We start from the raw sequence: 14,203 nt of genomic DNA, 5'->3' as shown, positions 1-14,203 counted from the left end.
AACAAACATCAGCCTTAATTTGAAAAAGAAATTTTTGAGAATTGATGTCTGGAACACAGCATTATATGAAGTGAACCATGGACTGTGAGTTGGGTGTCACCTGCCACCGACCACAGTACTACACACTGAGTCCAGCACCCTACGCTACAATAGCCATTGTGCTGTCATTGCACGGCCGCTGCTCGCACGCTGGCGACAGCCTTGCTGGATGCCACCTGCTTTACATCCTCAACTTGCTCAGCTGTCACCAGGTGATGCCATTGCTCACCATGGGCCACTGTCTTGTGGGACTCGACAGTTACAAATGCTAGGGGACAATCCAATTTAAGTAATTAAACAGGGACTCTGAACATTCTTACTGGTAGATATAGTGTAACCTTATTTCTTGTTGTCTAGTAGTGGCTATTTTATTCTTGTCATCAAGTAGTAAATTTATGTTTTCCTATTAATAATATTCCATGTTTATTGACTTAATAAACCATTGTTCATCATTACCAGTGGCACATCAGTAAGTTTTCTGCCCCTTTGGTCACAGATGTAAAATTGGTGATGAGGACAAAAGTTTTGTGATGTGCAACACTCATAGTTTGTGGGGATCTCCTTCATGATTTCCAAGGCTTCAGATCCCCTGCAAAACTGGAAACAACTATGGGTCTTGCAAAACGAGCTGCTGCAGACATTGAGCAGGATGACCTCAGACTTTCAAGACACTCTGGTATCAGGTCAAGTACCTGTGAAGACTCCTCTTGCTCCACTGCCCCTGCTGCCCGGACCTGGCTCTATTTCTCCTCCTACATCAACTGTGTCTTCACAACTGGCTGTCACTGCACCAAAACATCTACTGCCTAGAGCAGTGCCACCCCTTCCATGAACGGCCAGCCTGACGCTGGCCTGCACACTGCCAGTCTGTACATTGTCCACCTGCCCATTGCTGGCCGGCATGCCACCAGCCCACCTGCTCCCGGTCCCTGTGCCACTGGCCCACACATTGCCGGTCCATTGGTGTTGTTACCTCCATGCACATAACTGCATCGATGCACAAATCGACACACCATTGCATTCCTACGTGGCCAAATTACCTGCACATAGTCTCCTCTATTTTCTCCTCAACTATTCATGGGGTATCCTGCATCTCAGACCCAACATGTTCATGTTTTTGCATCACCATCTCATCTGGAGCCACCTATTTCAGTGCAGCCAGCACCTCAGCTGTCTCCTACTCTCACTGCTGAGACTCTTCAGGCTCGCTTCATCATACAATGGTCCTCTACCTGTTGATGTCGCTGTCCTGTTGACTTCTCCCATGGCCTCCTTCATTCCTTTGCCATTTCTCATCTCTCAAGGCTCTTCTTGCTCTTTTTCTATGTCATGCTGCACCACTATTTTCCTTTTCCACATTCTCTTCCTGCATGCCAAACAGCACACCAATAATATTCTGTGCTCTCCACCATGCTGTCACCTTTCACACCCTTGCCTCCAAGCCTCGCTTCCTAGAGATGGCTCTCTCTTGTCATCAAGCAGTAACTCTTCTTTTTTCTCTCTATTACTCATGTCCCCTGTTTACTGACTAAATAAAATGTTGTTCATCATTATCAATGTCACTTCAACAAGTGTTCTCCCCTTGTGGTGTCAGACATAAAAGCTCTCCTCCCCCACCATCAAACTTACCCACTGCATCTAGCAGCTGTACCCTGTCCCCACCATGACCTTGCATGCTCCCACATGTGATGCTACATTTTCCCCTACTTCTACCCTGCTCCTGCTACCCCTCCCCCTTTCCCAGCCCCCCAGCACCCACAGACTACTTCTCACATCAGGCGCAGCTGCTGTTTACTGTCTAGCCTCCACAGCCAGAGACAGTGGTCATGTGTGTACGAACTGTGATTGTTCTTGTGTGAATGTGTGTGTGTTTTCTACGTTAGGAGGAGACCTTTTAGCTGAAAGCTCAAACGTACAGCAGGCTTTTTGTTGTGCCTGTCTGCAACTCAGTATCTCCTCTACATGATGAGTAGTAATCTATCTTTTTCTTAATATTATCATTACTCCATCCTGGATTTTTCATTGTTTGATTTTAATCTTGGCATTAGTCTATAAAAGTGAACTGTAACATTACAGAGAAAAGAAATAAAAAAGCAGTGCATTTACAATTTATTGTCATTCATGGCTGACGATAAACTGTAATTTCAGATTATGATAAGCAATATTGAGGAAGTTTCCAAAAAGACTGTGCTATTACCTGAAGATTAGTATTTAGGAAGAAACATTCATGCATAAAAACTGCCAGTAAGTCAATTTCTTGAGAATGACTGTTATATTTCATCAATATTTCATTGCATTTAAATTCCTCTTCCTCTGCCCCCCCTCCTCCCCACACTACTTGTTCAAATTTAAGTAAGAATTGACTAATGACAAATACAAATATGCTATTCTATTCTTATTCTCTTCTGATAATAATGCTAAATATTATAAATGGAAAAATTCATGAAAACAATAATTTAACAAATGATAACAGATGCAATTTCAAGAATTACACTGTTGAATAAAATTGATGAGTACTGGAAAGAAGAGGAAGGAGCATAAATGAGCATCATCAGAGAAGAATGCTGGAGTTATCCATTTTGGGCAAAGATGAGAATGATATGAAATAAATTGCTTCATTTTTTATGTTTATACTGCAAGAACGTGTAAAGATAAAACAGATGCAAAAGTAAAAACAAAATCTTTGGAAAACTGTGGTTACAATTAAACGACAAAATGGCTCTGAGCACTATGCGACTTAACTTCTGAGGTCATCAGTCGCCTAGAACTTAGAACTAATTAAACCCAACTAACCTAAGGACATCACACACATCCATGCCCGAGGCAGGATTCGAACCTGCGACCGTAGCGGTCGCTCGGTTCCAGACTGTAGCGCCTAGAACCGCACGGCCACCCCGGCTGGCCTAAACGACAAATATTCTACGGGAAAAATGTACTGAACACAGGCTTCATTTAGAAACATATGTAGCAACACCATATGGAAAATTGCTGCTAATAAATTTAAATACATAGAGAACTGATTAAGTCAAATAGATCACATACCACTGGAGGCAAAACAGGAACTATGAAATTGTATTTGATAAAAACTCATGACACACTGTTACAACAAGAAGCTCATATAATTTCAGGCAGAGTGAAACATGTAATGGTAACTGGAACAGAGGTGCTGCAAGAGTCAGACAGTCATGTCAACAAATGAGGTGAATAGGAAGAACTGCAAACAAATTAAAAGAAAATGTACAGGGAATAGTTGAGACCACATAGGAATGAAGTTGATGAAGAACACAGGGAAATTAAGGCACAATAAACAATACAAAGAAATAAATTTTACAGTTGCATGGAAGAACAACAGTCCCTAAGTACATTCATCGTTTAATCTTTTTTTTTAAAAAAAGATTAGGCTCATTAGAAGAGACAAGTTAAAATGTGGCACAACTAGCAGTTACAGAATATTCAACAAATATTTGGAAGAATTCTAGCAACAAATCATTTCAGCATAATTTGTGGTCCAGTCACTAAAGCACCCTCCTAATTTTTAATCTCAGATAAGCAGAAGGCTGCCACCAACACCTAAAGCAGGAAGTTTATGGAAGAAAAGACCATACTGTTGTCATAAACTTTACTATTTCTATAAATCACTACATTTATAAAAAATAAAAAGAAAAGAGATTCTGGTGTACATAAATTTATTTTTTTAAATAACTTAAAATCCAGTATAGAATACCGACAATATTATGAAAAGCTGATGACTCACCTAAAGGCAGAAGTGCTGCATAATCGACAATCAATGCACACAAAAGGCCAGAGCTTTACTTTGCTAGATTCTGGAATGGAAATCCTTTCTCAAGCTGTAGGAGAAACATGCACACAAACAATCACGCACACACACATATTCACATGCACATGTCTGTCTCCCTACGCTGTGCTCATTTGACTGCCAGCTCTTTCCTGGCCAACGGTGTGTGTACTGAGGTAAGGTGGGAGTACAGTGTGAGGTGGGATGAGTGATGGAGAGAGGTGGGAGGCAGGGAAGGGGTTGAGGGGAAGCATCTAGCAGCTTGTGAGAGAGTGGGGAGCCATATGTGGGTTAGCTGGGGGTGCAGGTTAGGAGGCATGTGACAAACGGATGAGCAGTCGATTTCACAGACTGGGGCATGAGATGGCAGCACACAACTACCTGACAAGTATTGTGTGAGGGGAATGGGAAAGGGGTGGCGGACGCACACGCACGCACATGCACACACGCGCGGGAGAGAGATGCTTTCCCCCACCACCCCACCAAATAGTGTGTGTGTGTGTGTTTACACCACCCCTTTCCCATTCCACCCACCCAATACGTGTCAGCTAGTTGTGTGCTGCCATCTCATGCCCCTGTCTGTGAAATCGAGTGCTCAGCCATCTACCATGTGCCCCTAGCTAGCCCATCGACAGCTCCCCACTCTCCCATGAGCTGCTAGATGCTTTCCCCCAACACCCTTCCTGCATCTCTCCATCCCTCACCCGACCCCATACTGCACCCCCGCCTCATCCCAGTACACTCACCATGTGCCAGGAATGAGCTGGCAGTTGAATGAGCACAATGTATGAAGACACACACACGTGTGTGTGTGTGTGTGTGTGTGTGTGTGTGGGCGCGCGCGCGTGCGTGCGTGCTTGTAAATGTTTCACCTACAGCTTGAGAAAGGAATTCCATTCTGAAAGGTAGCAAAGTGGAGCTCTGTACCTTTTACGTGTCTACCTGTCGACGATGCAGCGCTTCTGCCTAAAGGCGAGTCATTTCATTTATTCCTAAATAATTCATTATTTTTGACCAGAACCTTTCGTACATTAATATTATGAAAAGGATAGATTGCTATCACCATATAGTGGAAATGTTTGAGTTGCAGACAGGCACAGCAAAAAAACTGCTAAACAAGTAAGCTTTCAGCAAAAAGGCCTACTTCTGAATTAAACAACAAACTCACGCACACATTCACACAAACGCTACTCACACACACATGACCACTGTCTCTGGCTGATGAGGTCAGACTGTGAGTAACAGCGCATGATGAGAGAAGCAATCTGGGTGGTGACATAAGAAGACTAGGGTTGGGAGGGGGGCCAAAGACAGTGGTCATGTGTGTGTGTGTGTGTGTGTGTGTGTGTGTGTGTGTGTGTGTGTGTGTGTTCCATTTGCACGAATGTGTATGTGCGTATGTTATCTAATTCAGAAGAAGGCCTTTTGGCTGAAAGCTTACTTGTTTAGCAGTCTTTTTGTTGTGCCTGTCTGAGATTCATTCTCATAATAATGTCTTTAATTTATTTTTTTAGATTTTCTTCTATAACTGAAAACTTACATGTACATAAATGAGCTACACTGTAAAAATGGCCAGCAAAATGGATAATGTAATTAAAAAAGAAGCACTTTCCCCCACAATTACAAGCATTTTTGCTTATAAGGTAAAGTATTCATTGTCATCTTATATATTTACCACTACTTAAATAATGGGATAAATGAAGATACAGTAACCATCCACCCAAAAGTGGGGGTGTTGAGCAGTAGAGAGGAACAAGTACACCTGAAATATTTTAGGTCAGCAATTGTGTGTTGTTACATGAATTCAGCTGCAATGTAACTGATTGTACAAGCAACTCGTAGTTATCACTCTCATTAGATATTATTTTCTTCCTTTCATTCCTGTGTGTGTGTGTGTGTGTGTGTGTGTGTGTGTGTGTGCCAAAGAACAAAGTATGTTACCAGAAAAGAATCTAAAAAATAAATAAATAAATACAAGATAGAAAGAATTTTACCAGATATTTTAATTTTCTGACATTAGTTTCATTTATGCTAATGGGCTCTATTGCTTAGCACACATAAACAAGAATGAAGAACAGAAAATAACACTAAATTATAGCAAAAATTAAGCATATATCACTTACTCCTGCATGCTTCATTAATAAATAAATTGGATTTTTACTTTTGGAGCCTTGGTTTTCTTCTTTAAATTTGGATTTATTAATTTTCAGACAGCTAAGTTTTCTTGGTGCTAACATTAATACCAAAATTTCAGAGGTTACTAAAATTGAAAACTAAAGCTCACCTCTTCCTTGCATAGTGTTGGTAAAGAAGATTCTGACCCACTGGAACTTATGGCATTGCAATGCTCTTGTTCTTGTGCATACTGCTTGGGTGACTGACGGTTAAGACTGAAACAAAATTTTTTATAAGCTTACACCTAAATAAAGTCCATCAGTATATTAAGTCTTTACAATCAGAAGAAGAAAAGAAATTCTGTTTAAATGCTGCTCTTCACACAATTTCTGGAATGTACATATGTAAAAGAATCAGCAGCAGAATGTATGACAGATATTATAAAATGATGAAATTCTTTTAAATAAGATATATTTGCATCATGTCATTCTAGGTGATTTCTGTATACAAATACCATAATTACATCGAAGTTCAGAATGAGAATGAGAATTTTATTGTCTCACTACATATAGAACAGATTTGCAGCAGAGACTTGTCAAAATTTATTACTGTTGTATTTGGTATTAAACATATTTGAAACATTTGTTACGGATGAATATGAAAAAATGATTCATAGAATACAATTTGTAGTTAATGTACCATATGCTACCACACTTGTTATATCACCACATAGAAATTCCTGCAATGCATAATGGCATTTTTCTGTTACTGAATTGTACAATTCCTCTTCACTGTAAAATGTAAACTATCATGGTCAGAAAAGTTACAGTTAATAAAGTGTTCTGGGATATTATGCTGTGGTCAAATTGATTTTGCCTTAAAACCCAATGCTACTTTCCCATCTGTGGAGGACATTTTTGAGGGGGTTGGTAGCTGCTTTAAATATCTGATTCACACTCTGGCTCCCTGCAGACTATAGTAAAAGTTTGCTTCCACATTATTTCTCACAGTGGTGTGATGTCACATATTTTGAACGCATGAGCACAATTGGCTGTTGTCGACTGCCATTGTCTGCGGTTGCTATCACCCCATCGTAGAAGACTGGTACACAACTTTTTTGTCACCGGAACCAAATGTCATTCAATTTCATGCTCTCCTTCATCCATCTATTACTTATCTACAAAATTTCAATTCTCTTTCAATGCTTTTCATACATGATACCACTGTGATGATCAAAACAGACAGCATGGAACAAATGTCATCAAATGTCAAAGGCTCTCTAAATCATTTTGATACCCGCATGGTTTCATCTAAACGGCTTAAAATTAAACTTTGAAAATCCAATTATATAATTTAAAACTAATCAATCATGAACAAATAAATTGCCAAAATCTTCTTCAAGATAACAGCAAACTCCTTGGTATGCATCTGGATAAAAATCTGTTCTGGGTCGTAGATAAACTATTAGACATTACAGTAAGTATTTTAGTATTTGCAATGTCTGTATTGTCCTTTTCAATGAAGATGAGTATAATATAGTTAGCGTACCATTCATATTTTGAATCAGTTGTAAGATATGTAATTATTTGTTAGGGAAATGCATGTTAATTCCACAGGAAACATAACTATAAATATATATAATGCAAAACCTAGAGACTCATTTTACATATTACTGATAAATCATAGCATATTAAGTATTCATTCTCCATTCATTTTTGAGCTAATTTGCTTCATGCACCAAAAACCAGCATCATTTGAAGAAATACATTTCCGCCATACATATAAGAGGAAGAATAACACAAATTCCATGCTCCTTCCTCTCAAGTTAAACCTGCATGCCCAAGACTGCACAGTACATGTACATGAAAACCTATAATAAATAAGACGGCAGAAGTATCCACAGTATGGAATTAGGAAGGCTGAAGAAGAACTCAATGAACATAATGTTCCAGGCTATTATGCCATAGCTGAATGGATTTCACCTTAAAATCCAATGTTTCGTCCCCTTCAGCAGAGAACATTTTCAAGAGGGATCATAGCTGCTTTTAATGTCCATTTCACACCATGGCTCACTACTGACTACAGCAAAATTCTGCTTCCACATCCTTCCATGCAGTGGCATGACATCACATGCTTTGTATGCGTGAGCACAATTAGCCATTGCTGACTGCCATCGTCTGTTGTTGCTATCATCTCGTGGTGGGAGACTGGCACACATCTTCTTCAGCACCGGAATCCAGATGTCATTCAGTTTCATGCTTTCCCCTTCCTACTGAAATTCCTGGGGCGTTTTACAATTCTCTATGGCCTTTCTGTACAACCTTTCATGGTATCTACTTGTGGCTATCAGTACATGAGTCCTTTCAAAATAAATGCCATGGTCTCCTGCTGCAAAGCATGTTGTGCAACAGCTGATGTGCCAGTTTCCCCTCCCCTGCAGTTGCTCGTGTACTTCAATTCATTTTTTGTCCATTCTTTTTGTAGTACCCACATACACTTCCACACAACTACACAGAATCCTATACATTCCTGCTTTTCCCAGTGGCTGGTGAGCATTTTTGACCAATTTTAGGTGCTCTCATTATTTATGGGTGGGTTTGTAGAGTATCATGATGTTACGCTGTTTCAAGATTTTTCCTATGCAGTCAAGTGCCCATAATGAAAGACAGGAAAACTTCCAGTTTCACTGACCCTTGAGCATAGCTATGATTTCTACATGGTGGTCTTAACACTCTTTCCACCTCGGCAGAAGAATAACCATTCCCGAGCAATGCTTTGGTGGGTTTTAATTCTGTGTCAAGCAGCTCTGGTTCACAGATTTTCCTTAGGGTATCTGCCAATGTTTTTATGATGCCTCATTTTGTTGTGGGTAGTGGTTCAAATCCTGGCATAGGTAACAGTCTGTGTGCAGGGTTTTTGGTAAACCTTGTGGTCCAAGTTGTATTGTATTGTATTGTATGGAACTGGGAAACCTAGAAATGACAGAGAGGCTTCATCCCCGCCATAGCTCACAGTACTACACAAGCCCACAACAGGCTACAGCAGTCCACTCACCCTACTGCCACCCCACGCCAAACCCAGGGTTAAGGGTTCGGCCCCCATTGGAACCCCGGAACCGTCTCCCCCCCCTGCCCCGGGAATGTCTTGCAGCAGACGAGTGTAACCCCATTGTTTGCGTGGTAGAGTAATTATGGAGTACGTGTACACGGAGAAAGTGTTTGCGCAGCAATCGCCGACATAGTGTAACTGAGGTGGAATAAGGGGAACAAGCCCACATTTGCCGAGGCAGATGGAAATCCGCATTAAAAACCATCCACAGACTGGCCGGCACACCGGACCTCCACACTAATCCATCAGGCAGACTTGTGCCGGGGAACGGCACACCTTCCCGGCCGGAAAGCAGTGCGTTAGACTGCACAGCTAAGCGGGCAGGATGTGGCCCAAGTTACTATTTTCTTCCTTGAAAACTAGCACATCAAGAAAATTCAATCTTCCCCTGTCTCCTCCTCCATGGTAAACTGAGTCTTTGGATTGATTCCATTGAGATGTTTGTGAAATCCATTAAGTTCCTTCCAGACATGGTGCCATAAAACAAACATATCATCCACATACCATAACCAAGTATTTAGTTTCTTCTTTGCCATGTCCAGTGCCTGTTCCTTGAATTTTTCAATAAAGAAGTTCATTGTAACTGGGATTAAGTGGCCCTCCATAGTGACACCATCTGTTTGTTCATAGAACTTATAATTCCAAGAAATAGGTGGTCGTGAGGCAATATTTAAACAGTTTTGCAATATCAGGAGGGAAAAATCTTGGGTATGTACGTTTAACTTCAGAGGAGGGAGCATGGAATTTGTGTTATTCTTGTATTTATATGTAAGGTGGAAATGTATTTCTTCAAAAGTTGCTGGGTTTGGTGCATGAAGCAAATTAGCACAAAAATTGAACAGAGAAGGAATACTTAACATTCTATAATTATCAATAATGGACAATATGAGTCTCTAGGTTTTGCATTACATACATTTATAGTTATAGTATTAACATGCATTCCCTAAAAAATAATTACGTATCTTACAACTGATTCAAAATATGACTGGCATGCTAACTTTATTGAACTCATATTCGTTGAAAAGGACAATACAGACATTGCAAATACTAAACTACTTACTTTAATGGCTAAACAGTTTATCTATGAGCCAGAACAAATTTTTATCCAGATGCATACTGAGGAGTTTGCTGTGATCTGCTTTCTACAGCTCCTCTTTCATTATGAACAGTTTGGCAATTTATTTGCTCTTGCTTGATTAGTTTTAAATTGTATATTTTGATTTTTCAAAGTTTAATTTTAAGCCATTTAGATAAAACCAGGCAAGTATCAAAATGATTTAGAAGGTTTATGACATTTTATGAAATTTGTTCCATGCTGTTTGTTTTGATAATCACAGTGGCATCATCTGTAATAGCACTGCATGTGAATTGAAATTTATAGATAAGTCATAGAAGAAGAAAAGAATTTAACCCAAAACTGAACCTTATGAGACTACCTGGAAAACTGTTTTCCTCTGTGAGAATTCCACATTAGAACAACACTGTTTTCTGTTTGAGACATATAGCCTGGTAACAACTGAAAGCATTTTCCCTAATGCCATGCCTTTCAAGTTATAGAGCAGTAGTGTGTGTTTCACCTTACTGAATGTTCTAAGTAGTCACTTATTGAGTGTATAGTCATGTTTGGTTTTGTGAGTGACAAATTGTTTTTTTTACAATGAATCTGAAGTTTTGCATGAAATTTTGTGTTTGTTCAGCAATAACTTTTTTGAAGAAATGAAGAAAGTAAATTGGGTTGTAATTTTCCATGTGATCTTTTGAGTCTAGTATATAGAGGCATCACCTCTGCAGAATTTCTAAGGAGCAGCCTTTATCTAATGATTGATTTGGAGTTACAGCTATTTTCTTAGAAGCTCTTTTATTAATTTGTTACATAGCCCATCCTATCCTACAGCACTGCTATTTTTTTAAGGACTGCATTGCTTTCCACACATCTTGCATTGGTATTTGCTGATAACTAATTAAATGGTCAATTTCTTCTGACCTGTATCAAGGATTTTTACTTTGTCTACATAATAACACACACCACATCAACGAAAAGTTATCAGTCATTGTGAATGGGTATGCACAGATAATGTATACTGGCAACACACAATATCCTGTTGCATCTGGATTCTATCCCCACCCCCGACAGCAGTTTTTCAGAAGTACACACGTGGGAACTGGCATTACATGTCCTTGGTTCTTGCATTAATTTATGTTAATTTCTTCAGGCTCAGCATTTCTTTTCAGTAACTATTTCTTTCTTCATTCTTGTTTAGTTTTCGATATCTAATATTTTCTGACCTGTGTATCTCCCATCCCTTCATCTCCACTTGTCTACCACGTATAATGCAGTTAGCTTTCCACTCTTATAAACTCTTGCATGATGTTTTGTCACTAATTTATGTCTTTCTTATTACCCTGTCTTCTAACTTTAAACTCTCAGATTTTCAGATATTGTCTGGCGCAGTCCACAACAATCAGTCTTTCCTTCTCATCCTGCCCAGTAAGTTTCCCCTGACAATGAGTTCTGGATGACTTTTTTGTAACCATCCCCATTTTGTAAATCTTGCCACTCCTTTTCTTTCACCACTCTTCTTTCCCCTTCAACCCTTCTGCCAAAAACAGCCATTGGCTCCAATAGCTTTGAACATTTTCTTAACTTCTTTATGTGTTTTCTCCTGCTGCTGCTTGGTGAGTAGACTTTTTTTCCTATGCAATCATATTATAATAATACATGTTAATGACTAGTAATTGTATCAACTAAATGAAACACTTTTTTGCCTTGTTTCACAAAATTTTGTTATTTCTGTGCAACCTGGTTTCAAGTTATGATCGCTAATCTCATGGCCTGAAACCTAGGTCTCCCAGAAATAATAAATGATTGTGAAACACAGCAAAAAATATTTCAGTTAGTTAATATAATATAGAATGTTTCACTAATCAATCACTTAAAACACATGTTAATAATTATAGCAACATTATTTTTGCAATTAAATGGATTTTATTTGAGAATGTTGACCATAAGAAGTTCTGTCAACTTCTTAAATGATTTTTAAAATATTTATCAAGAAATATATTACTTATGACAGAGAATGTACGCAATTCTCAAGCAGACATCTTGAGTCCATCTGCTACTGAACTCTTCATCCACATTGGCAAAGAGGTATACAAGTTACAGGAAAAATCTCCACAACAAAGTATGAACCATAAGTACATTTTTCAAACTATTGTGACTAAGCCCAAATGTGATACCCTTCTTGAAAACAAAATGATTCATTTTAATGCACATACTTATGAGTATACCTAATAACAAAATATGTGCATTCAATTTACACTTCATCTACTTCTATATCTATCAATATTCTTCAAGTTTTCCTGGCAGAAATCTGATTTATTAACATATATCAATATTGTTTCTGATTCATATGCTATTACCTGCAACAAATGCATCTATACAATCTGTAATGTCATAATGTCACCTGTTTCATGTGAATAATACTTGCCTTGGAGCATAGGCCACAATAGCTCACTCAGTATATACACTGGAGGGTACTTCAACAAATAAATCACTAATAAATATCTAAGTATCTTTTAACAATTAGATTCATCATATTTGAAGTGACTATACTCTCACACCCTTTCTCATAGCATTTAAAGATACTTTGATGTCTCTGAGCAATTATTTCCACATCCCCTATCAGAATTCTGTCCACTTCACAACCACAGTACTCTAATTTTGTTTTTAATTCCCCTACCATTTTCCTCCTCCATTACATGTTTTTCCTTTCTCTGTTCTCTCATTAATCTTTTTTAACTTTTGTTAACATTTCTATTTTTTCTTCTGTTTTTTGTCTTTTTTTCTTATCTGTATTCTGCCTCTTTTTATACTCACTATACTCTAATTTTGTTTTTAATTCCGCAACTATTTCACTACCATTTTCCTCCTGCATTATGCTTTTCCTTTCTGCATTCTCTCATGTGTCCATAATTCTTGTTTACATTTCTATTCTTTTTTCCTTCTGGTTTTTGTCTTTTTGCAATGGGTATCAAATTTATACTATGCACACACTTTATGAAGGCAGAAACTTTTTATTACAGCATGTTTTAGAATTTCTTCCCTTTCCATTCAGGTATGGAATATGGAAACAGTGACTGCTTGTCTGAATCTAAAATTGGTTCTTGAAAATTATTAAAAAGGGTTTTGTGAGGTACTATCTTTTATTAACTGATCATCAGCCACATGAGACTTTCCAACATCTTCACATGCAAAAAAAACTGTAACTACTATTTACTGTTCTCCTTTGTACAAGCTTGATATTCCCTGTCAGTTAGATAGTAACAAAATGCGTGGATCATTTTGCACGATAGGTCATAATTATGTGGAATGCGTACTCACCACCTTTTACACATTACAATAATAGAAATTCTTCTATGGAATAGAAGGAGTTGTCAGGGAGAAACTTTCTTGGTATGTTATCAAATTTCACTTTGCTGCCTGCCTGACATTTTACATCACTGGGTAAATGATCAAAAATTTTTGTTGCAGCATTGTGCATGCCTTTTTGTACTAAAGGCAACCTTAAGGTGGAGTAATGAATGCCATTTTTCCTTCTGGTATTGTTTTTGTATATTCCATTGCTCCTGTTGAACTGTAGTGGATTATTTACAACAAACTTCATGAAACACTAATCAGAATGCCAAACTCCTTAAACAGATGTCTACAACATGGTCATGGGAGAGCATCACAAATTATTTTCACAGCACATTTTTATGCGATGAAGATTTTCTTTCTTAACGATTAGTTACCGCAGAACATTATTCAATATGACGTAATTGAATGAAAATATGCAAAATCTGTCAACTTACTGATTTGTCTCTCTCCAAGATTTGGAATGATTCTAAGTGCAAATGTGGCCGAATTAAGTTAATTTAGGAGTTCCAAAATGCGTTTTTTTTTCTGTTTAAATTCTCATCAAAATAGACCTCTAAGAATTTTGAATTTTCCACCCTATTTATTATTTCCTCATCATGTGTTACTCCTACCATTTATGTAGTACCTCTAGATGTACAGAACTGGATATGTTGAGGATTTTTAAAATTGAGGGTCATACCATTCACAGAAAACCAATCAATGTTACTTTTAAGAACTCTGTTTACCAT

At 38.3% G+C, this 14,203-nt stretch overlaps 1 protein-coding gene across 1 annotated transcript in view; it reads right to left on the bottom strand.

Annotated features, from left to right (window-relative positions):
* LOC126162311 (uncharacterized) overlaps positions 1–14,203 on the bottom strand; it is a 355,605-nt gene that overhangs the window by 41,708 nt on the left and 299,694 nt on the right. Inside the window, exon 8 of the mRNA XM_049918734.1 lies at positions 6,120–6,225. Within this exon, the coding sequence (XP_049774691.1) occupies positions 6,120–6,225 (106 nt within the window). The remainder of the gene's footprint in view (positions 1–6,119; positions 6,226–14,203) is intronic.

Source organism: Schistocerca cancellata, chromosome 2 (assembly GCF_023864275.1).
Source record: "Schistocerca cancellata isolate TAMUIC-IGC-003103 chromosome 2, iqSchCanc2.1, whole genome shotgun sequence".
Classification (NCBI taxonomy): Eukaryota; Metazoa; Arthropoda; class Insecta; order Orthoptera; family Acrididae; genus Schistocerca; species Schistocerca cancellata.
The sequence above is the reverse complement of the archived record's forward strand: the minus strand, read 5'-3'. Positions and strand labels throughout refer to the sequence as shown.